The following is a 24,370-nucleotide window of genomic DNA, read 5'->3' as shown; positions in this document are numbered from 1 at the left end:
CTTTTCATTCTATAATCAACTACGAGAACACATTAATATTTTTAAAATAAAATATATATATTATATATATTATCGGGTTGGGTCCTAATTTTTAGGACTCATTATCCACCCCAACAAATATTTTTTTGGACCGAAACCCGCTCCTAATCCGAGGCAAGTGCTATTGGATACGAATCTAATTGCCACCTCTAGTTAGAATTGTGGGCTTTTAGTAGGTTGAACTGTGTTTTATGTCATGTGCAAATCTGAATTGCAAACTCCAATTATGATGTTTCAATACAGTTGGATCAATTTACGTTGAAGGCGTGATGAGTTTGTGAATTTCAACATCTCCTTCAACCTGATGAAAGCAAGTAAGAGGGGGTTGGGTCCAATTTCTATTACAAGGAATGTCCGTTGGGCTTGGGTAATGGGCTGTACTTGTTAGGACAAGCCCACTCCGGTTCGGCTTATAATAGTAACCGGCTTGGCTGGTTGGATCACGTCTGGACTTGTATACAAATTTCTTTCCTTAATGAATATGAGTCTTTATGTTTTATCAAAATGTAGTTGCCAATGAAACCTATCTTAGTCGGAACTGAGGGCTCGTGACTATAAAATTAATCGATTTGAATTCTATTAATTTGTGAGTTGTTATTTTATTTTTATAGTAGTCAAAAGATTTTAAATTTGTCTTGGAGGAGCCAATTTCAGTCATTAACTATAAATAAAATCACAGTCAGCATGGATTTAAAATTTTTTAGCAAAGTTTGTCAAAGTTGATATATGTAAAAGAGGTATTTAGTGAAACATGTAAAGAATTTAAATTTTTTTTAGATATTAAGTAAATCTAATGGACCAGTCTATGAAAAATTTACAAATTCAATAATTTTGAATTTAATATATATTTGAGATATAGTATTTTTATCCATACCGATATTCATAGTGGTAGATATTTTAGGAGCCTAAGTGTGATTAAATTGTAGGGGAGTGGTTGTAGCATAAAATATGTTTCACTTGGTTGCTCATAACTGCACATTCATATATATAACATCAGCTATTGTATTAAAGGTGCCATACATTTATGATTTGATCCCATCTCCATCTCATAACATTCCCTAAACAACAAAACCATCAATACCTCTAACTTTTCTGTACAGATTCCTTCTCTTTCCTTTTGATATATTTTTATGTTAATGTATTGTTTTAAAATTCAAGTAATGTCGGCATCTTTTACATAAAATTTATTTTTTCAAAATTTAAATATTATTTTTAGTGATAATATAATAATTTATATTTTTTTTTGATTTTTTGATATTTAATTAGATATTTTATAAATAAATAAAATTTATTGAAATATATTTAAATTAAATAATAATTTAATTTAGTCAATAATATATAATTATTATAACTACCTTTTATATTTCACATAAATTTTAATTTGAAAAGTGAATTTTAGTATATTTAATTTCTATTGTGTTTTTTAAATTTTAATTTTTAAAATCTTTATATACTTTTCAGGTGTTTTTATATTTAAATTAATATATTTCATAAATGAATATAATTTATTATAATATTTTTTAAAGCAATAAATAATTTAAATTAATCAAATATACAGTAAAATATATTTCAATAAAATAATAATACAAATAAATTAATTTAAAATATATTTTAATATAAAAAATGAGCAAAATAGACATTTATACACTTACAGTAACTCCAGAAAAGATTAAAAATGAATTCCACTTACATATAGGCGAGTGCCAGACACTTTGTTTTAATTTCTAACATAAAGAGAATCTTTTACTATATTTTACAAAATACATAAGCGTTTTGCCTATAAAATTAATACAGAAAGATTTCATCAAAATACGACAAACCATCTACCTAACATTAATATACAAGAATGAAGGAGGGTGGGGGTTGGTGCCTTCTATTTTATCAGCTTTCATCAATCTTGGTTGGTTGCCCATTGCAATAAATGGTAAATCCCAATTCAAAGAACTACTGCTATCAATGACTGGGACCCCTTATTACATTGATTCATGCCTCTATTTCATCACCTTTTTATTTTATTTCTTCTATTTTTATTACAAGAAAGTTAAATGCAAAAGGTGCATAGAGAATGGTGTTCAAAGCTAATATAATAAAGCCTTTTCTTTTACAGCTTCACCACTTGTCTTTGCAGTTTTTGGTCTTACATTATTGTTCTTTTCACTCGTGAATTGCAAATTCGTACAACACCACCCTTTGCGTTGTCGTATGCATTCATCTGACCTCATAGCTCAGTGGATTTTTGTTCTATTTCTATTACATTACATGTTACCGACAATTACACTATTCGATTACACATAAATTTTATGTAGTTTGAATAATTACATTTAATATTTTTTATACTTGTTTTTGTTCCACCAATTAGTGAAATTATATCATTTGGTTCGAAAATATTTATTGCAATAAGTCAGGAATATATCAATCGAATCTAAATATAAAGTCTCATTCATTTTCTTTTGTTAATATAAATAAATTTGACGAATTCTGATTAACAGATTAATTTATTTACTGGACATAAACAAAATTCTGAAGATTCGATAACTCAAAAAACTGCAAAGTCTATAACATATTATCATTTATTATAATTTAAAGATATTACACCAATAACATCTATACATTTAAGTACACTAAAAAACACAACATATATAAACAAATCCAACCCGTTTTAGTTGTGATAACGACAATTCAAAGGGTCGGGAGATAAAAATCGAGTATTTGCAAATTATGTATCTTTTTATGAGAATCCAATATAATAAAAGAAAATGACACAATTTTACTAATAAAATGAAATAAAATATCAATAGAATTCCCTTTTTTCAGGAGACAAATTTAGAAGTGAAAGTTAAAAAGAAACATCATTAATTTATAGGATGTATAACATTTTTATTTTTGTATGGGAGGGAGAAACGTAAAGTAGATAGCAATGTATGAATGATGGTAAATTATTAAGTAGAAGAGTGATTATATTGCACGCCGCTAAAGATTTCAATTTGACCTTTAATAATTAAGTCAATTCATAATTAAAAATTTGAGTCTTCCTTCCGGACTTGAAGCTGCATTACACATATTAAGCTTCAACCCATGCTCCTGATTAGAGGAAAAAATGATGGATTTAATTGTTAGAAGGTGTATTTGTAATAGTTTCTAGTTTTTGTAATGACAGTAAGTTGTAGTGAAATCGTAGTTTAATCAGTAATAAAAGTTGAAAGTATTTAAAAATAAAAAAAAATTAAAATTGGAGTGTTTGGAACAAATTTTAGAAAAGTTTATTAAATTTATTTATTTTATTAAATAAATATTATTATTATAAATTAGCCAACATCTTTTTTTAAAAGGCCATAATAAATTCTTGATGGGTCTTGATGAAAGAGGAGAATTGAATCCCGTGAAGAAATTCAATTCAAATTGAGGTGAGCATTAAAGAGAATGTCAGTGAATTTCAAGGGGAAGGCTGTCTCTGCACTCTTCTGAATTCTCTACCTTACAGCCTCCGTCTTTTTGCACTCAGTTACTTTTCAAGTATCACTGGAAGCATAGCAGCAGTCCTTTTATCCATCAGTTCACCTTCCTTGTCATCTTCTTCTTAGACCCAAGATTCTCATGCTTACTTCAATATCCTTCGGCTTTTTCATGTTGGGCTCTTCTATTTCCTGGCTCTGAGTTCAATATCTTTCGCTCTACTCATTGTTTTCAGACACCCAATAAAGGGTAAAAGAGCTCTCTTTTGCTGTGCACATCATGTAGCAGTCTTTTTGCTGGAAATGAAAAGCAAAAGGCAACAGCAAAGTGTTAATGTTAGGCAAGAGTGGAAAGTTGTGTCGTCTTGATATCAAGCGCTTTTTCTGGCTCATGGAGTTAGAGAGCAAATATAGTAGTAGTCTTGAAAAGGGATTAGCTTTTAAGCATTTGTTCAACTGTGGTGGGGAAAGTTTCTTGCTTTGAATAGGATGGAGAAGCAGCTTTGAAGCGTTTTGTGGGTAGTGAGCAAATGGGGGAGAAGAAGAGAGACGTGCCAACAGTTTGGTTTTCTTTGAAGAAATCCTTGCACTGCAAATCAGAGCCATCAGATGTACATAGTCCAAAGACCAGGAAGCAATTGAGCGCAATCTTGACCAGGAAAACAGGCAGGTCAGGTTGTTCCAGGTCTATTGCAAATCTGAAAGACGTGATTCATGGAAGCAAGAGGCACCTGGAGAGGCCCCCAAGTTGCAGCCCAAGATCCATTGGGAGCAGTGAATTTCTCAACCCGATAGCCCATGAAGTCATTTTGAGCAACTCAAGATGTGAGCTCAAAATCACTGGTTTTGGTGGATTTCATGAAGGATACAATAGCAGCGGCGGTGATAGTGGAGGCGGAGGCGGAGGCGGAGGCGGCGGCTCAACTTTTGTCGGCACTTTAAGGCCTGGGACACCTGCGGAGGCGGTGGTGGAGGCGGCGGCTCAACTTTTGTCGGCACTTTAAGGCCTGGGACACCTGGTCCCGGAGGCCACCCCACAATGCATTACTTCAATCCTTCTTTCAGGAATTCCGCAACTCCACCTAGAAAGAATGCCTCTCTTTTAACAGAAAGGGAAGGGCTCGGAAACGGCGTTCCCACCCAAAAAAGGGCATCCTTTGAAAAAGATAGTAATGGGTCTAGTGGAGTTACATGCCACAAATGTGGAGAACAGTTTGTAAAGTGGGAAGCTCTTGAATCTCATCACCTCTCCAAGCATGCTGGTAAGAATTCTCATATTTATTCTTTTGCCGTTTGCATTTTCTTGGTTTCTTAACTTTGAATCACTTTCTGGATTCTTGTCTGGCACTTGGTAGTTTCTTTTTTGAACACTTTTACCTTTGGGCTTTAAGGAAAAAGTTTTTGTCTTTGATACTGCTGTCTTTATTATTTTCATGTTTGAAGCCTGGAAAAGCAGATATAGTTGAATCCTCGGAACCAGAAACCTTTGTATCTAGTACTGTACAATCCTAAGTTGCGATTTCAATTCAGGGAATCATATGCTGAGATTTCTAACACTTGCAGGAATTCAAGCTAGTGCCCCTTGAAAGAATACCTCTATTCTATCTCTGTAGTGTTAGATTGTGACCCTAAAGTATGTTAACTGGACTTTATTCATAGGAAAAGGAAGAAGGAAGAACAAACATTATCTGTTTATATATGAAGGTTTCATGATACAGGTAGAAGGAAAGAACAAACATTATCTGTTTTATATGAAGGTTTCATGATAAACCTGATTTCTCTTGTTTTAATCTGATATTACTCACTCTGTTCTTGCGCAGTAACTGAACTAGTGGAGGGCGACTCATCTAGGAAAATCGTTGAGATCATCTGTCGATCAAGTTGGTTGAAGTCTGAAAACCACTGCGTTAGAATTGACAGGGTTTTGAAAGTTCATAATATGCAGAAGACGCTGGCACGATTTGAGGATTACAGGGAGACAGTGAAAATCAAGGCAAGTAAACTCCCGAAGAAGCATCCTCGCTGCCTAGCTGATGGAAACGAACTCTTGAGGTTTTACGGTACGACGCTAGCATGCTCGCTCGGCATCAATGGATCCTCCAGCCTTTGCGTATCTGACAAATGCTGTGTATGTCGAATTATCAGGGACGGGTTCTCCACGAAAAGAGAACTAAAAGATGGAGTTGGAGTTTTCACAACTTCCACTAGTGGAAGGGCTTTTGAATCCATTGCAATGTGTGAAGACGATGCTTCGTTAAGGAAAGCATTGATCGTTTGCAGAGTTATCGCAGGGAGGGTGCATCGACCTCTGGAGAACATCCAGGAAATTTCCGGCCAGACGGGGTTCGATTCCTTAGCCGGTAAAGTTGGTCTCTATTCCAACATTGAGGAACTTTACTTGCTCAATCCTAAAGCACTGCTTCCTTGTTTTGTGGTTATTTGCAAAACCTGAGGAATCAAGTGTTGATATTCGGACCATGAAGATTAGTAAAGGTACAGGAGATTCCTGAATTTTGTATCAGAAAACTGTAGAATCTTGCACAATCCGTGGATAATCTGTAACCTTGTTGGTTATACTTCATGTAATTTTAGCGCTATCCTTATGTTGATTGTTTCTTGCTGGAAATTGAGTTCTCTTGCAGTCAGATTTACAGTGTATTTGATTTGGAAACTATCTTACATGGGAATCCTTTTTTCTTTTTGGGGGTGGGGGGTTGAGTTTTTCTATGTATATTAATTTATTTATAGAGAATCTTGAAATTTTAAAAATTAATTCTCAAAGAAACTTGCATGTTTCCATGAAGTGGTAGACACAATAACACATTAGAGGGAAACAAAAGCAGGCAAGTTGCATGTCTCATTTATGGTGAAACTGGTTTAGGAAAGGCATGTGGTCCTATGTAGTATGGTTATGGTTCATAAGATTGTAAGTTCAGAAATAAAGAACAAGAATCAAGTAAATAACAGGTCATGCTGTCCAGGCAATGTTTTGTTTGTCTCACTATTCCCATTTGAAAAGTTGTGTTTTCCTTCATAAAGCAACTCTTATTAGATACTCTTCTCCTGTAGGGACATGAAATCCTGGAGATAAAGGTCAGGTCCTTTTCTAGTTTTATACGGTAATTTCATGCCAGACAACAAGATTGTTAGAACAATGGGCTGTATTCGGTGGAATTTCAGACAGAATCTATTCATTTGGAGAAGGAAATTAGGTGTAGAGTTGGGATCCAACATGGTTATCTTCTCTTGTTATTCTACTTGAATGTTTTTTTGAATTTTATCCAGGATATAGAGCCCGTCGATTTATGTACTCGTAAACAAATCCAAATCTGGATGTCTTTCATGAAAAAATTCAAATTGGGTCCAATTTTTTGAAGGACATTGAAGTTTTTAAAAAGTACATGCTGTGGAGCAATATCTGCAGCACTGCGTGGCTTTAAATACGCTGCCCTACAAGCCAATTTATGAACACATCCATCCCCCATAACTTTGTCTGACTTCAGGTATTAATTTGAATTGAAACCCGCATTTGATATTTGAAAGTTTGAAAGTGGTGAGAGAATATAAGCAGGGCATTTAATGCTGATTTAGACTCTTGAGAAGGGACCAGCCTTGTTTCTACACTTGCACACTTTTCCATCTGTTTTGAAACTTATGAAGATGCTGCTGAGCACTTTCTCTTATGGCCCTTGATTCCTGACGGGATCTGGGCAAGTCTTGAAAATGTCTAGGGCCGTCAGGAAACAATGTTCCCAAGAAAAACATAAAGAATTTTCACTAAATAGTCGCTCAATTTTCGGGCAGAAGCTACCACTTGGTGCTTATATGGCTATCTCCAAAACTGGAGTTGAATTGAATAAATAATGCTATTGCACATGAAACTTTAATTTTAACATCTTCTAACTCAATTTTAGGTTCATGGTATAAGTATTCTTTGAGAAAAGAAAGTGAAACGAGAGAGCTCTATATCTTGAATCAGAAATCAGTCAAATAGGCGAACATTGATACTCTTAAGTATTACTTTGGTGGGCTCTCACATATTTTTTCAATGACTGCAGCATAAACTAAAGGGTTGGCTAAATCTTTTATTAGAGTTAAACTCGTGCAATCATATGTATAGCGCATTGGCTTACTTGTTACGAGTGAGTGGTAGAAAGCCACAATCCACACACTTTCTGATAGTCTGATGAATAATATCTTGAATACCATACTTGAACTCAAATCCCATGTCTCTAATCTTCTTCGAAGAAATCTCAGCTGGGATCGAATCCTGCTCCATGCTGGAAGACCTACAATTACACAGAAAAAATTGGAAACATGAGACTTAGATTCAAATGTCTGACTATTATTTCTTAGGCTATATTCTATAAAAGATAGAATTTATAACTCTGACAACCTCTGTGCAGTGGAACAAGGGTACTCTTTTCTAAGAAGCCCAACCAGTTCAGACATCACACAACTCCGGATGCAGCATATGTATCGACCTTCAGCCTTCGGATGCTCCATAAGGAACATATGTGCATTACATATATCTTCAATGTGAACTAACGCGATTGACCCCATTCTTGAGTTCACAGAGTCCATAATTGAGAGCATCTTAGGATCACCTAAAGCAATCACATCGTTATTATATCTTCACCATCCTAGAATGTATTGCATACCGTAGCTAGATTTTAATATTGTCAAATTCACATGTTGAATATGAAATGTAAATTTCAAAGATAACAAAGTAACCTGTAATTGGGGAGAGGAGAACTTGAATGCTTGATGGAACTGTTGGAGTGAGGAAGGGACCACCTACAGTGGTTGTTATCACTGATATCAGATCAATGCCGTTCTCTTCTGCATACTGGAAAGCTGCCTCTTCTGTCAAAAGCTTCGCGAGCGCATAGACCTAATCAAGACTCTTATGTGAACTTCAAAGTAAAAATGAAAATTCAATAATTGTGTATTCCAAATATTTGAAGCGCGAAATGATACCCAGCCACTTGCTTTTGTCTTTAAAACATGATGAACATGTGTCTGGCAAGCCTCATCAACTATTGGTATCCATCCTCCAGAGCTGTTTTTGGCAGTCAATGTGCTTATTGATGATGTAAAAACAATCCTCCTAGCAGTATTCGATCTTAAACAAGCCTTGAGAACGTTAAGCGTCCCTCGTATTGCTGGATTTATGACTTCGGTTTTAACGTAGCTTTCTTTAAGAGAAAAGAAGTCGATGAATGTGAGATTTTCAAGTTGGTCTCCTAAAAGTATTATAAATATTGGATTCAGGTGACCTACAACACGAACAGAGAGGCTAAGGTAGGGAGAGTTACCGAGATCTTCTACAGCTGGCACCCCAAATTCCATTGAAGCTGCAACATGGAATACACCATCACAGCCTATTACTGCCTCATCGAAACTTCCATCTTCCAGTAAATCAGCCCTGAATAGACGCAACCTATCCCCGCCTTGCCACGACTTGAACAAATGAGATGCCTTCTCTGGAAAATAAAATCACATTATGTTTTATTAAAACAGAAGAAACCAATAAAGAATATAAAATCAGAAATCATTACAAGAACTTATGTGGTTCCTCCAAAATGGCCGTGTCGAAGACAATCAGAAAACTTTACTATAATTGGAAGGGCCTTCAGTATTTAAGACAGTGTGAGAAGTGGCTTTACTTATTACGTGTTTGATTATAACATCAATGGGACCACGACTTTGTTCAATGAAAGATTATTACAGGTCCAACTATAACATCAAAGGGACCACAACTTTTGTCTAACGAAAGAAAAGAACAACAATATATTTTTCCAAGGTAGTATTAAAGTTTATTTAAGAATTTCATTTTCTCCACAAAAATAAATCAATCTGAGGCAGTTTGGTTACAAGATAGAAAAGTTATGCTCAAGTCGAACCTTCTTGTAAGCATATATTAAAGTTTTCACAATTTATCCTGCTAGTAAGGTTACAATATGTTCATGGATAATGAAAACTATGGTATAGTGCCTTGTAAAATATGAGAGGACCGAATCAGGCTTTATCAGATGGGAATAAGATGGATGGTCCAATATTTTCACAAAATTAAGACAGACTGATGAGTATGAATTTTGGAACTAGTATAGGCTTACCCAAGTTATTATCTGTTCTTTTGAGTTTTAATCTTTTATTAGAATGTCCGATTTCCTATTGGCTTCAATTAATTAGTATTAAGATCCAAGTTTCCATCTAAATTAGTCAAAAAGAAAATGCAACTCAAGAAAAAGAATTTCCAAAAACAAAACCAACTGTTTGGTTTGTTTTTCCCGGTCAACCAACCATTTCTTACTCATATAACTAACATCGTTAGTCAATTTAATTCACTTCAATGACAAAATTCTTTTACGTTATACCGATTTCAAGTTAAATATAAAACTGTAATTGAAATGGAAAATTAAGAAAATAAATGGAAATAAACACTGGAAACCCAAGCTCCTAATCCAAGGAAAGGTGCCATGAGAGTTATTCGCGAACAATCATTTTCCCCATTTTCATTTGAGCTATGCTATCTATCATATTAAAAAGTGATTCTCGCCCGCCCAATGAGGTTTTTGACTTTCAACATCCATTTATTATGAAATTTTCATTTTTGGTGAAAGATGTCTCTTTTATTACCCTTTTTGTTCACAAATTCTAATTAGAATGTTTATTTAAAAACCACAAATACCACTATCTCAGTTTTGGGCAGAAAAAAGCATAAGTCTCAAAAGACAAATTGATATCTTTTCTCATGAGGCATAATATTTCAGAAAATAAGAATGAATAGACAAACAAATGAAAAAACACATTGTTTTTCCTTGGTAGGTGCTTGAAAGAAATGCTGGTATGGTCAACTGAAAGGAAGCGTCAGAGAACCTCAAACGAATGTCTAACCAGGACTCCGGAGAGTGGCATGAACAGTGTAGCCTCTTTCCAGGAGAGACTTCACGAGCCATGATCCTATGTAACCTGTCCCCCCTGTCACACAGTATGTCTTCCCCTTCCTTTCTCTTCTCTCTTCCATACAAATGCAGTATAAATTTACCAATCAGGCACGAAAACAATGAGCACAAAATGCAGTTCAAAGCATCAACTTGACATGGAGGTTCTATTGATTTAACCTGCACAGTGTAGTAGAAGACGTTAGCAGATTCCTTATAACTTGCTTATGCCTTCTTTATTTCCAGTATATAAAGCAACATACACCTACATTTGAAGCAGAGTACTTTTAACTAAGATACAGACTTAAGTAGCATAAACCAAAACAGAACAAACAAGAACTTCTCTCCCACCCTGCTCCCTAGAGGATTAAGATAAATTCTAATTCATCAAACCCAAAAGAGATACAGATTTCCGCTAACATTTCAAATTAGAAATATATAAATTTCTGTCTCATTCTTGAATCTTCCCTTTGCCATTTCACTCTTTTCTAGGAAGACATAAAATGCCGTTTATAATTCCTTAGCAAGCCTTCAAGCATTCAATTTACGGAGATTATTTAGAAGCACTGGAAGTAATTCTCGTTGCTCGGAAGCCCAAAACACAGCACCTTTCCGGCTGCTTAATTGGAAATCGAAAGGATCGAAGACTCATGAAATTGGAGCCCAAAATGACGCCCAAATACCAAACCAAACAAACCACACGAAGATCCGTTCGAGAATTTCAGGCATTTTGAACATAATATAATTAAGAAAAGAAAACATAGAGGAAATTAGAGGCGTACTACGAGCAAAGGAGCTCATGGGAGCCGCCATTGCCACTGTTTTCCGCACATTCTTCTCCTTGTTTAGTTATTGGGTTGATAGCTTCTAAGTTAACTACACTACTGTTACACCACTATGAGACGGAATAGATAATTGGAGAACCACAATTTGTATTTGGGTCCGGTTTTCTCCAGTTTAAGCTAAAATCGTTCTACCTTCTCGAACATTTGAGTTGGTATGAGCACATGCTCCAAAAGGAGTGTTTGTAAATACAGCCTGTTGATTGTGTTTTTAGTGTTGATGTTTAGTTTTGAGTGTTAAATATGGTTTTCAATTTTGTATGAATTATCATATGAAATTGAGAATGTATATGAATTAATTAATGAAAATGTGTTTCATATTGTAGCAAATTAACATATTCTCAATAAAAACATTTATAAACAATCATATTTTCACACTATAAAAAAGATTTATTTGGAGTGCAACGTAAGATGCAACCCTAACTTATAACCGGAAAAAAAAAGACAAAATTGGTCCCGGCAAACAGTTTTGCCGCATCATCTCTCCAATTTCGTTAATTGATATTGTAGATGCTATGCTCGATATGCAATAGATGTTTAGTTAAATGATTGACAGATACTTGACTTGGCTCCTGGACAAGTTGGATAGCTGGTTGGTGCTCTTGAGAATAAGAGTACTATGAGCAGATACTTCAGCTTCATTTGAATTCCACAATTCATATACACAAACTTGATGGAAATCAAAGACAAGATGTCAAAAAGGATTACCATATTACAACTAGATTACCAAGGATTGGAGAAACTGGATTCAAGCCTAGCTTGACCTCAACTTCAAGCTATGATGATGTGATTCTAAATCCTATACAGCTGAAGATATGTTACAGATCAAAGCCATAATAAGTAAAAACAAAGATCTTTCATATGTGAAAGATGATTGATGAAACCCCCACCACCACAAAGAAAAAAAAGGAAAAAGTCCGTCGTTTAAACATCAACTGAGTCAGTCGTGCTGTCCAATGATTCTACTCGGTGGTGTTCAGGTATTGGAGTCCGACTTTCTGATTGACTCGTGTTGATGATCACCTCATGTGCTCTAGGAGTTAAGTCTTCCATGTCGCGCTTCCTACTGTGTCTGTATTTGAGAATCCTCGAGAGAACCTGAACAATGTCCCGCATCGATGGCCTTCTCCTTGGGACGGGACTCACGCATTTGTGTGCAAGGGCAGCCACTTGATTGAGTTCCTCAACATCAAAGTTCCCCTTGAGACGAGGATCACCTATTTCTTCCCATCCGACTTTGCCTTCAGTATTCATGGCAGCCTACCATAATTAAATAAATATTAAAAAAAAAATAGTCGAGTATTCATAATTAGTGAACATGCGACCATGCATGCCTAATACTCCATAGGTAAATAACTAGTAATGCACTAACAAACAGAGGGGAAGTTCAATCTACATCAGTCAAAGTTTAGATCCTACGCAAAGTTCCTCCGCACTTCCAAAATATAGCAAATGCAAAGTCAGATCGGGAAGAGAACTTACGAGCTCAACATGCTCCATAAGACCCTGGAGAGGATTTCTTCCAGCAATAAGTTCAAATAGCAAAACCCCATAGCTATAAACATCACTTTTTTTTGTAAATGAACGTGTTGATATATATTCAGGATCAAGATATCCAAAAGTCCCTCGAATATGGGATGCATGCTTGCTAACCATCTCTTCCCTTGACAGTCCAAAGTCAGCCACCTACGTAATAGACATGTCGCGCATCAAAACCTTAGCAAATGCATTGATTAGTTTATAGATTGTAATTTGGTTACGTTATGATATGTATTCCACAGGAAAAGTATGAACAACCAACAGAACCGTACCCTAGCTCTCATGGACTGATCCAATAAAATATTGGATGATTTGATGTCTCGATGTATCACAGGAGGAACTGCCTGAAGTCAATTATATAAGCATCCGGTGAAGGAACGGTAGACATGTAATACCATGTGATTACAAGATAGATAAGAAGAAAGGAGAATAAAAAAGCTTAGAACAACTGCAAGTGCAAGAAAGACAACTCCTAGCCACCTACTGCACAAGAATGACTAATTCAACTTACACCATCATGAAGATACTCCAAGCCCCTGGCCACATCAAGAGCTATTTGGACCCTTAATTCCCAGTTCAATGGTTCAAATTTCTCACCTGAAGACACCAAAAAACCATTTTGCTTAGTAGCCACTCAACTAACAACAGGGTTAGCACTTAGCAGAAGATGGAGCAGTACTAGTTTCAAAAGAATGACTCTTCTTCTATCAGACATACAAGGATAGGCTTAGGGAACTTACTATACAGATGAGAAGCCAAACTTCCTCTACTCATGTACACATAAATTAGCATGTGCTGGTTCTTCTCTGCACAGTAGCCGACCAAATTCACAAGGTTTCTGTGATGTAACCTCCCTAATAACGTAACCTGAGAATTAAATTAGTGGAAAAGTTAACTTATGCCACTGATGGAGTCAACTGCCATTCTCGACAATGTAATGGACCATTTTCTGTTTGGAAAAGAATGTACAGTATAGGAAAGCAGCTATATGTTACTTCTCAAAACAAATACCTCAGTTTGAAACTCTTTCTCCCCTTGCTTAGAGTCACTAGCAAGCATTTTAACCGCAACAGTCTCACCAGTTGACATCTGAGCTTTGTAAACAGGTCCATATGCCCCTTGACCAATTAATGTGGTAAAATTACAGGTCGCTTTCTGCAGGTCCCTGATTGTGTATCAACAAAATTTATTTTGTTGCAAAATAATTCAACCGAGTACACTATTATGTGCGTTTACCACCTGATTTTATATGCAAAAAGAACATACGTAGAAATAATATCTGGTATCAATCACAATCAATAAAATGACGACATCAACCACTAGAGAGCACTATATCTTTCAATCTTTCTTACATATCAGTGGAGACCATTTTTTTTAGGCATATACTGTCGTTCAACCCTATGAGGTAATGTAAAATACATAGGCTAATTTTCAGTCATCCTATCCTTCTACTTCCCAATTAATGTAATTTGTCCTGTTGTAAACAAAATCATCTAACAAAACAATAAGCCTTCCTAACTCACACACAACATCAATTAACATGTGTGTTTTCAATTTCACAGGTTTTCCATGCAGATCAGTATTGAAACCATGGATGGAAATGCCACCAAGACTTAAGCTTCCTCATCCTCCGTAAATAGCTCACACTATGGGTCATCCAAATTTCATATATTTACACCCAAAAGTGGCAAAAAACAACAAATACATACTTGTAAGAGTATTCTAATATCCCTGACGCAGGAATCACATTGGCCTTTTTAAGCCCACTGAGCCAGAATGAGATGCCGTTCTGTAAGGTAGACTTTGGTGACTCAGTCCCGATCGATGAGTCTGACAATACCGAACAAGAATCAGCTCCATTCGCACGAATAGGGATGGTTGCGGCCCTCCTAGAACTGCTATTCCCTATCTGGGACCGTTTCCTATGGTACCTAATGCAAAAGAACGCAGCTACAGCCAAAGCCACCCCGATCACCACTCCTATTGATATACCAACTATTAAGCCTGACGACTCCTCTCTCATCTCTGTCCTCCCAGTTCAGTCTGTGTCACCTGTCAATAAATCATCCATCCATAAACCTGCAAAACAAAACGTAATTTAATCAGATCAATACCTTAAAAGCTTGAGGACAAGAAAAACATCTAGCCACGAAATTCTCTTATAGCTTTATCCAATGTTCACATAAGTACCTCAAACAGAGAGGATTTCTTTTTTAAGACATGAATGTCAACGTGAGCACTGTAGACATAGAAACGTCGCATAAAATATTTACTTCATTTCATGCAATAAGAATGAAATAGAGGTAAAGACGCAAGCCCATGAACAAACCTTTCCTCTAAACATAACAGCCAAGCAATAGACAGAGACCACAAACTTGGGTCTAAAGTTCTGACAATTTGACAGTCAAACTCGCAGCAAAATTTCAGCAAAAAACAGCTGAATGCAGAGACGCGAAGATTCCTAAGCTTTAGTTAGACTTTCCAGCGAGTTGCCAAAACAAACACAAGTTTGAATTTGCCCCACAAAATTTGTCAAACCACATAAAACACAAGACCAATGAACAGCTCCAGATCAGCAAACAAAGAATCGGAAGCAGAGGAGAAGAGCCCAGATCGAGCTTTAATCAACTTGGGATAGAGTAAAAAAAAAAAAAACAGAAACCAACATATCCCCCAACAAAAATGGAGAAAAAAGAAGTTACTAAAAATAGCAAAAACATTCCAAAAAACAGAAAAAACACACACACATAATAAGAGGTACAGAAGCAGGATTTCAAAGAGAAGAATGTAACGCACTGACTGACATTACTACCTCTTACCTTTTCCCAATTTCTCTATGAACGTTGCCTTAATAAAATCTGCATACGAGAGTTGGCATTCAGATGCTTTTCCGGGTGCGTCGACAATGCAACGAAGAGGAAGAAACCAGAAGCGAGAGTGTGTGTGAAGATAAAATCAGGAAAGGCCGGATGGGAATTTTTCCTTATTGGAGTTCGAAGACTGAAAATTAAGGGGCAGCAAGTGGCGAAGGGAGGCAGCGAAAGTTTGCTTTGTTTTCTTGTGGAATTTTAAATCGAGTAACGTGGGTAGTGAGAGATGAAACGACACTGCGCGTGGAGTGGAGTATGCAATGTGGAACTGCTGCTTTCCCATAATACCCTCCTCGGGATCTCCCATCCATCCATCACTCACGTTTCGTACTCATGTTAAAAGCCAGAATCTGCCCTGTTGCCTTCCTCACAAAATAATGATATCTATACACTATCCATTTTTTTATATAATTACATCAATATTCTTAATAAACTTAATATTACGTCAGTTTATAATATATTATGCATAACAAAATAAAACAATAAATTCATATAAAATAAAATATAAAATAAAAAAAAATATTATTTTAAAATTATTCATAAAATCTCAACCTTACCCCATTGAACAACTCTGAGTTATAGGCCGATTCCGTGAGCCAGTCTTTTATTTTCTTTAAGCCCAAATGAGTTGTTAATTATAAAAAAAAAATACAACAATAATTGGGATGTGGTTGCACAATCAAATTAAGTTGAGGTAAAAAAAAAATTTAATTACTTGAAAAGGGCCACAAATATGGGTTAAGTGTGCAGGAAATTTTGGTCATTTTGGTACAACACATGCATCAATTTCTCATTAAAAGCAGTTGGATTTCATCCATACAGATGAAGGCATTGTTTGGGTCGTAAGTGATAATTGAGTAAAATTAGCGTTATTTCATTGAAATAAGTGGAAAATATGTAATGATACGTATTAACTGTAGATTTTATCTTTTTGTGGCTGTATTTCCATGATTCTCTAATTAATGTGATGCGAACTCTCAACTGAATTTTTTAATTTTAATTTAATATTTTGAAAATTGCATTATTTTAATAGTCGAGCACAACTATTCATACTTCCTCGTATTTTTTCATTTCCCACATCATATTCATGTTAGAATTCTAAAATTATGGGGCATCAACTTCACAAATTAAATTAAACATCAGTCGTGTCTCAATTTTCTTTTTCATTTCAGAATCTTATAGTTATGGCTAATCAACTTCACCAGTTAAACTAAGCTTCATTGTGCTACAATTTTTTTTCTCAGTAAATTGATTGCAATCACATTGTCATTTCAGAATTTATAGTTACTGGACATCAACTTCACCAATTAAATTAAGCATTATTGACATTTCCATCTTGTACATCAGTCGGGTGGAGAGTAGGGTTAGGTTTATTTGAGGGTAATTCTCCTAATTTACATAAAATACTAATAAATCGAGAAATTTATTGATTCGATTAATAAACTTAATAAACTCAAATTAAGTGAGATAAATACCCACACGTCTATTGGAACTCAAATTTATGATCTCGAACTTATTGTCGAGACCTTAACTTTTTAGCTATTGGACCCAAACATTAGTAGATATTTTCGAATCATTAATGCAAAATTGGTGGATGTTATGGTTAAATTAGTTTTGAATGACAGTAATAGCTCTAATCAACTCTTAACCTAATCTAATTATTTGGCATAATTAAATTAAAAATTGTGACACAAGAAAAATTCATTCATCTACTGACAACGTAAACGTCACCCATGTTAATTAGGTGCTTTCTACTCCAAACTTTTCTCAACTCATAAGTTGACTATGAGCAATCAGCTCTTGATTAGTAGAAATAAAAAAAATTTAAATATTGCAGCATCGATACTACCGGGGTTGTATAACTTGTTGGGATAATTACATCGTTATTCCTTTAATTAATTGTGGATTTATCATGATTTTTAATTAATTATATCTAATATTTTTAAAATTTGTAGTCATCCAATTAATAGATCTCTATGTCAATTAAAATTCAACGAATTCGTTGATATTAGCAAAAAAAAAAATGAATAAAAATTGTTATTTAGTTCTGATTGACTTATTACTAATTTATTGTATTTTGAACAAATATTTTCTGACCAAACTACCCTTATATCTTTTCACATACTAATGCATGTACGGAGGTACATCTTCACCCTTATAAAGATAGTTTTGTCATAAAATATTTATTTAACATGCAATAAGTCAGTAATAAGTTAAATTAGGGGTAAGCATGAATTTTCATCGAAAAATTTTGCATATTTTGACTAATAGATGGATCTTTTTGTTAGACGAAAAAAAATATCAGGAGTATTAAATATAATTTTCACACTGTAGAATATTTATGTATAATTATATTAAATTTTAAGAAATAGCGGCAAAGTTATTCCTAACTTGTATCTAATAGCATTCATAATTATTGATAAAAAAAATGATAGCATTCAGAAGTCAAATACAATTGTAAGGGCGAGATAATATTGAAATATTAAAAAGAAAGATAATGAATTTGAAGACTGTGTGTGATTCATGTTATAAGGGTGAATAGTAACATGTGCTATAGAAAATGAATACATTATCCTTCTATGAAAAAAAATATAGCAATTTATCTCATTGTACTTTTTCAAATGAAGCAATGTACCTCCTTATATAGGGAGGTAAATTTCTTCATTTTAAAAATCATATAGGGGGTAAATTATTATTTTTTAAAAAATACAGGGAGGTAAATCGCTATTTGTTTTTTCATAAGGGGGTAATTTGCTCATTTGCGATATCACAAGGGGTTACTTGCATTTTTTCCCATATTATAATATGTACTTGTAATTTTCAGAACTGAGATCATTATGAGTGATCTACATTATAACTATTATGGGGGTACATAGTTGATCCTAATCGACTTAATTTTTCAATCTCATGTTATCGATAATTTATTTAATATTACTGATAGCATGCATAAATAATTGGTTTTATATATTACAACCTCGTTATTTAGAAATATCAATTTTAAGAATGTTTAGAACAAAAAGAGAGAAAAGAAACATAGAGTGATATGATTAATTAGAAATAAATACCAATTCATAGTTGTAGTCATGCAGAAACATATGGCACGTCGAATGAAGAGTGTGTATATATACATATATATATATATATATAATAAAAATGATATGGATCTGATAAATCAAAGGAGATTCATGGAAACTAGTCTAGGACGTGCAGAAACGTCATGAAACCCAACTCACATTTCAAATTAAAAATTCAAGAAAATGATAAATTAATAAAAGGGGGTTTTGCTTGGCAAAGGGTAAATTTGGCATATTTTGGATTTGTCGTGTTGTCATTGGGAGTTGAGGTGGATTGGTGAGTTTTAATTAATTAAAGAAGGGGGGAATGTTTTGACGGGATTAACGAAGCTGAGGGGTTTGCTGCCAAAACAGGGGACAATCTGCCCCTGCCTTATTACATGCTTGTAATGGAAACGGGACGGAGTTCACATACAAAACCCCCAAGTGCGGATACGGCATTTTCGGAGTTTACTCACTTCTTGTTCTACGCACCCCTCATAATTACATACATAATTAAATTAATACTTTAATAAATTAAATAAATAAATAAATTGAGATAGATATTCATAATTTTAAACTTTACAAGAATGGCGTTGAACAAAATACTTTACGTTATTTGAAATTATGCAAAAAATTTATGATACCATGAATATCACGAGAAAAATTGGTATATATAACAAAATTGAATTTAAATCTCACCTAATAATGACCATATATAAACACCATGATGCAGTGAATATTGGAGAGTGACGGGGAAAACCTCAATTTTCAGATAGTACCGCAAATACCCTCAATGAAGGGTATTTCCATCATTTGCGAGTCTAGGATCCGCGCCCCAGTGGAAGCGAGTTGGATAGGCCCATTTTATAGTAGAATACCCGACTCAAAGAGGGTCATCAGATTGAAGACGCCCATCATTTTGATTATAACACGTGGTCCAAGCAACAGTATCCACATGAGCCTATAAATACTCGACGCATTACTTATTGAGGTCTACTTGATATTTTCAATCTACTATTTCCAGTTCGCATATTTTTACCTCAATCAACTCTAATTTGAGTGTCGGAGGGTCGTTGTCGGGGACGAACCCGACGAGTCTCACGTTCGTATTTTTATCCTCAGGACCCAATCACTCGATTTTAGAAGAGTACGTGACCGTATTCGATCCAACCAGTTGAAGTTATATATTTCGAGCGAGATCAGAAAGTTTAAAAGTGTGGAGTGTTGGTGTTATGATAGAGTCCGTTTGTACTCACACATGCACCCATTAATCGCAATTCATTTTCTTTCAAAAAAGACTATCAATCTTATTACAATGTGTGTGAATATTAAGAAAGTTGGATGGCAGTACATGTTAGGAACACATGTTTGCACGTGCAGTGTGCTGCATCTTGGACAGACAGGGTGTCATGTACACAAGGATGGATATAAGTGGGTTCCGAATACTTGTCCAAAACTCCAATTCAACCCCTTTTGGGCTGTTCAATTCACGTGGAATTATTTAATACTTTTCTTTATTTAAATCAAATTGTTTGTGTTAATTAGTTTATCATACAATGCAATGTTTAACTAATCATGGATACTTAATCTAATCAATAGATTCACTTGAAAAAGAAATTTAGAAGGCATTTTAATCGATGAAATCAAAATTTGATGATTCAAATCCTAATATGAATTTAGATACATAAATCATTACAAAAAATGATGGCGACGGTTCAAGTGGAACGACGAGTCAATGCCTTTACACAAAGTAAATTACACGATCGAATCACTTACGGTAGAGTAAATTTCTACCAAGTAATTCTCTATTTTACTTTTTTCGATGCACCCTCCAAAAAAAAAAATAGGGTCGGGGTCCAAACATGACCCAAATTTTTGGGCATGAATGGCTAGATACATTTTTGAGGCCTATCGAGATCTTGGGTTGGGTCGGATCGGGGTCAGCAAAAACATAATGGGTAATGAATAGACTTAGATAAATGTTGACGCATTAACAAGCCTAGTTCACAACTGGACGTGGGTTCCTACAACATCCAAACAAATTAAAACAAACATCTCCAGACCCAAATGGTAGGCATATATACATAATTTCTAAGTATTGGGCCTAATATTGTACGTTGATAAAGATAATAAAAAGTTGAGCCCAGTTTCCAAAGTTGATTTCCTTCATTCATTCATTACAACCTATGTAGTTGGCCCCAATACTTTGACCCATAACTAAAATCTTGTTAAGGATTTGATTGTCAGAAAATTCCTGGCAATTTTGGTCTGAAATTTAAACTGTAGCAGTTATAAATAAAAATGCACTTTAGGTGTTGCATCACTTTCAAGTCTATGATCAAGTGACATAAATTGGGCAGAAAACACGATTATAGATATTGTTACTGGTTGCATGCGATAAGATAGAGCGGGAACACAAAATTAATAGTTTATGAAACTGGGGTTTTCTTTCTTGTTCTTGGGGTTGACCGTAATTAAGTGTTGTTGCCGACGCGCTTAGTGGACGGGAGATATATAATACTTGTTTGAACTAATTAATTAATGATGTAATCTGGTTGAGAGTGGCATGGGATTATCTACTTAATCATGATTTACATATTTATAATTATGTAATCAACAATTAGTGCTCATCTTCCCACGTTGTCTTAACTGGTGGTTTAGGATTCTTGTTGTGTTTGTTGCTGAGCCTTTAGATTCAGGGAGGGTGTAGGGCATTTTCATATGCTGTTTTGTGATGAAATTATTATTATTATTATTATTTTAAAATCTTGAAACCTTGGCCATCGGAGCTTAATGTAAATAGGTTGATTCCGTGGAGTTTGTTCAACTTTGATTGGATGAAATTTATTATCATGAATATGATGTTGAGTGGAGTGCAACGTTAATCATATGATGCTCAAGTCAATATTTACAATGGGATTATTAACCTTGGCTCCGCCATTTGTATAGTGTATATTTCATGTTCTAATTTTTAGCACGACTTTTCATCAGAAAGGATATCACGGCGATATTCGTGGAAACTCTCAAGGAAATTTCTAGCAAGAAAGCACGACTTCAATTAATAAAATATGAGGTCCAGTTATCTATCTATATATATAGAGATGAGTTAACCAATATCCAATCCGACAACAGATTCTATTATGGGGGTAACTACGAAGCACTGAAGAGCAGAGTTGGTGTTTTGGTCAAAATCAAGTTCCCACACTTTTGAAAGACAGAAATTTGGTCGAAATTACGACTACCATACCACTTGATATTTTCTTCTTCATTATTACTTTCAATATTTTATTATAAAATAATATTCAATTTTCATCTCATAAATTATATCCATTTGTATAATATTTGGTTTTTTGGATACATATATATATGTATGTATATTGATAACATGAATCTTGAATATGTTAAAAAATGAAACGTAAAATATGATAGTATTTTAAAATAAATAATCTATATACATATATATCAAAAGAATAATTAGTCCATCAATTTTTCCTTCGTATGTAGTTCTGTTCTAAGATTATTTTGTTATATGATAAAAGTATATTTTGTTTTATTAAATTCCATAATGTTGAAAAAAATATGGCCCATGATTTAATTGGATAGACCCAACCCAACAGCACTAAAATCACCCACCTGGATGGCTGCCCATTTTGGTGCCCTGGCCCATTCTTTGGTTCAGCCGACCTATGCCACCCGACCCACTTGACCCGACCAGGTGTGATGAATGAATTCCTAACCCTAATTTTCTCCCCGTCTCTTTTTCTCCTTGGCCTCTTCTCTCTCTGATCTGTTCGTGGTTTTCTTGCCTGTCGTTTCCCTCTCTCTCCAACATCAATGTCATCCTCCTTATTTAAGCCGTTAGTTTTTCTGGCGAAGGTGAATAGAACAACCAGAGCAGAACCAAAAACAGAAATTGTCTTCCCCCTTGTCTTCTGATTAACAGTTCTTCATGAACTAGATTTCCATAAATGGTTTTCTGAGTGGTTCTCTGCAGTTCTAAGTGAGAAATTTGAATGGTTTTAGTGGTTCGTGTGACTGAAAGTTGGTGGCGTGATTTGGGTATTGCAACCGGTGAAGTGGTTGCCAACCTTGGTGGCTGTGGGCTACCCTCCTCCGGATCTGGCTCCTTGAGCCATTTATCTCCTTTTCTGTTCTTGTTCTTCATTTACTGTTATTTGTAGATTGTAATTATATGTTAATATTATTGTAAATTTGAACTGTAATATCAAGAAATTTTCAAAACCCACGATCTTCTCTAATAGATGATTAAGGCTTGTATTCTTTGAGCTCATCACTGATAATATATACCCAACACATTATTTGTTAATATATAAAATAAATGAAAAAAAGTAAAGTGGAATTCATAACTTGCAATTCAACCTGGATTAAAAGCGTCGAAGTAATTGATTGTAGATGAGTTCAAAGCCAATGACTATAGTGAAATAATCAATATCCCAATTAAGTGTTGCCATTTTTCCTTATGAATGTATATGTAAACCCCTATTTTCCACTCCTCATCATTGATTTTTAGACATTTACATCAATGAACCCGAGGTTCACGACACTCCCATTTCCAAACACATTTCCACATGTTAACCACAAATTAATGCGCCTCACTTGGAGTTTAAGACATATATGAATCTTTATATGTATAGCTAGACTTAAATTGATCAACCTAGGAAAGAAACCAAATGACTGAAGGAAAAGTTGGAGAGAGAGAGAGAGAGAGAGTGAGAGAGAGAGAGAGAGACATGTTTCACTAAATTCATATATATATATATATATACATAGGAAAAAGCAGTCATGATTCATAATTAAGTAATTTGCATCTGGACTAATATGTGTTTGTTCTTTATGAGATTCCTTTAGGGTTCTCGCCTCTCTCTACTCATGTCCCATCGCCACCACGCCATCCATCACATATTGCATATATATATACATATATATTTCCACTCGTCATTTTCTTTCTAGTGTGAATGTGATTATTTTTTTTGAAAAAGCATATGAATTGAATGTAAAAATTATAGAAAAATATCAATTACGTTGAATATAAATTTTACCTATTGATGTAACTGATTTTTATTTAAAAAAAAATCCATGTAGCTAATTATTTTTCTTTTCTGTACTAGAAAATTGGTGAATTTGAGTCTATATATTATTTATAAGAATACTTATAAATTATTCACATATAGAGAAAAATTAAATATATATTTCAATAAAATAGCTTATGTGGGGTAGCTAATTGATTATACTTTACTCAGCAATTATCATAATTAAAGTATATTATAGATTACTCTGATTTATTTGAAATAATTATACTTTCTTTATTAGATTCTTCAAATATACTTTTAGAAAAAGTTGCAACCACGATCTAATCTTTGTTAATTCGTAACCAAATTAACTTTGACTACAACTTACATTCATAATCTAATTGAATTAATCAATAGATAATCATATCTTAATTCATAAATCATATGGTGTAGCTATAATAATTAAATATTTATAGCCAACAATTATATGTCTTTGTCCTAAATATCAATTTTTTATATTAATCATTCTAATTAATAATAAATTTCATATATAGTTAAATATAAATAATAGTATACACATGCTCCATGGTTGTAA

General features: G+C 34.3%; 3 protein-coding genes across 5 annotated transcripts; 1 reads left to right on the top strand and 2 right to left on the bottom strand.

Moving 5' to 3' along the window:
- Positions 3,382-6,136, top strand: LOC105174809. The gene is made up of 3 exons (XM_020698394.1): positions 3,382-4,409; positions 4,454-4,753; positions 5,312-6,136. Exons 1-3 carry the CDS (start codon positions 4,022-4,024, stop codon positions 5,941-5,943), a joined length of 1,320 nt encoding a protein of 439 aa, XP_020554053.1. The 5' UTR covers positions 3,382-4,021; the 3' UTR covers positions 5,944-6,136.
- Positions 7,434-11,374, bottom strand: LOC105174808 (putative anthocyanidin reductase). Of its 2 annotated transcripts, none has more exons than XM_020698393.1 (7): positions 11,221-11,374; positions 10,392-10,618; positions 8,810-8,977; positions 8,472-8,737; positions 8,226-8,385; positions 7,888-8,098; positions 7,434-7,780 (listed from the first exon to the last, which is right to left on the bottom strand). In XM_020698393.1, the coding sequence occupies exons 2-7, from the start codon at positions 10,519-10,521 to the stop codon at positions 7,621-7,623; spliced, it is 1,095 nt and encodes a 364-aa protein (XP_020554052.1). In that variant the 5' UTR covers positions 10,522-10,618; positions 11,221-11,374; the 3' UTR covers positions 7,434-7,620. The 2 variants fall into 2 exon arrangements, with proteins under 2 accessions (XP_020554052.1, XP_011095308.1); XM_011097006.2 differs by having other exon boundaries at positions 8,472-8,689.
- Positions 12,203-16,037, bottom strand: LOC105174807 (calcium/calmodulin-regulated receptor-like kinase 1). 2 transcript variants are annotated; one of them, XM_011097005.2, is made up of 8 exons: positions 15,639-16,037; positions 14,529-14,898; positions 13,831-13,984; positions 13,560-13,686; positions 13,331-13,416; positions 13,092-13,163; positions 12,763-12,966; positions 12,203-12,540 (listed from the first exon to the last, which is right to left on the bottom strand). In XM_011097005.2, exons 2-8 carry the CDS (start codon positions 14,840-14,842, stop codon positions 12,205-12,207), a joined length of 1,293 nt encoding a protein of 430 aa, XP_011095307.1. In that variant the 5' UTR covers positions 14,843-14,898; positions 15,639-16,037; the 3' UTR covers positions 12,203-12,204. The 2 variants fall into 2 exon arrangements, with proteins under 2 accessions (XP_011095307.1, XP_020553829.1); XM_020698170.1 differs by lacking the exon at positions 15,639-16,037 and adding an exon at positions 15,010-15,153.

The sequence above is a fragment of the Sesamum indicum genome, linkage group LG12 (assembly GCF_000512975.1).
Source record: "Sesamum indicum cultivar Zhongzhi No. 13 linkage group LG12, S_indicum_v1.0, whole genome shotgun sequence".
Classification (NCBI taxonomy): domain Eukaryota; kingdom Viridiplantae; phylum Streptophyta; class Magnoliopsida; order Lamiales; family Pedaliaceae; genus Sesamum; species Sesamum indicum.
The sequence above is the reverse complement of the archived record's forward strand: the minus strand, read 5'-3'. Positions and strand labels throughout refer to the sequence as shown.

Coding starts and splice junctions, on each gene's coding strand:
- LOC105174809 (XM_020698394.1), top strand. CDS start 4,022: ATGGGGGAGAAGAAGAGAGACGTGCCAACAGTTTGGTTTTCTTTGAAG. Junction 4,410..4,453: donor AGGCGGAGGCGGAGGCGGCG/GCTCAACTTTTG, acceptor ACACCTGCGGAG/GCGGTGGTGGAGGCGGCGGC. Junction 4,754..5,311: donor TCACCTCTCCAAGCATGCTG/GTAAGAATTCTC, acceptor GTTCTTGCGCAG/TAACTGAACTAGTGGAGGGC.
- LOC105174808 (XM_020698393.1), bottom strand. CDS start 10,521: ATGGAAGAGAGAAGAGAAAGGAAGGGGAAGACATACTGTGTGACAGGG. Junction 8,738..8,809: donor GCCAGCTGTAGAAGATCTCG/GTAACTCTCCCT, acceptor TAATACTTTTAG/GAGACCAACTTGAAAATCTC. Junction 7,781..7,887: donor CCTTGTTCCACTGCACAGAG/GTTGTCAGAGTT, acceptor GTGTAATTGTAG/GTCTTCCAGCATGGAGCAGG.
- LOC105174807 (XM_011097005.2), bottom strand. CDS start 14,842: ATGAGAGAGGAGTCGTCAGGCTTAATAGTTGGTATATCAATAGGAGTG. Junction 13,687..13,830: donor AGAAAGAGTTTCAAACTGAG/GTATTTGTTTTG, acceptor TTTAATTCTCAG/GTTACGTTATTAGGGAGGTT. Junction 13,164..13,330: donor TGGAGTATCTTCATGATGGT/GTAAGTTGAATT, acceptor AATTGACTTCAG/GCAGTTCCTCCTGTGATACA.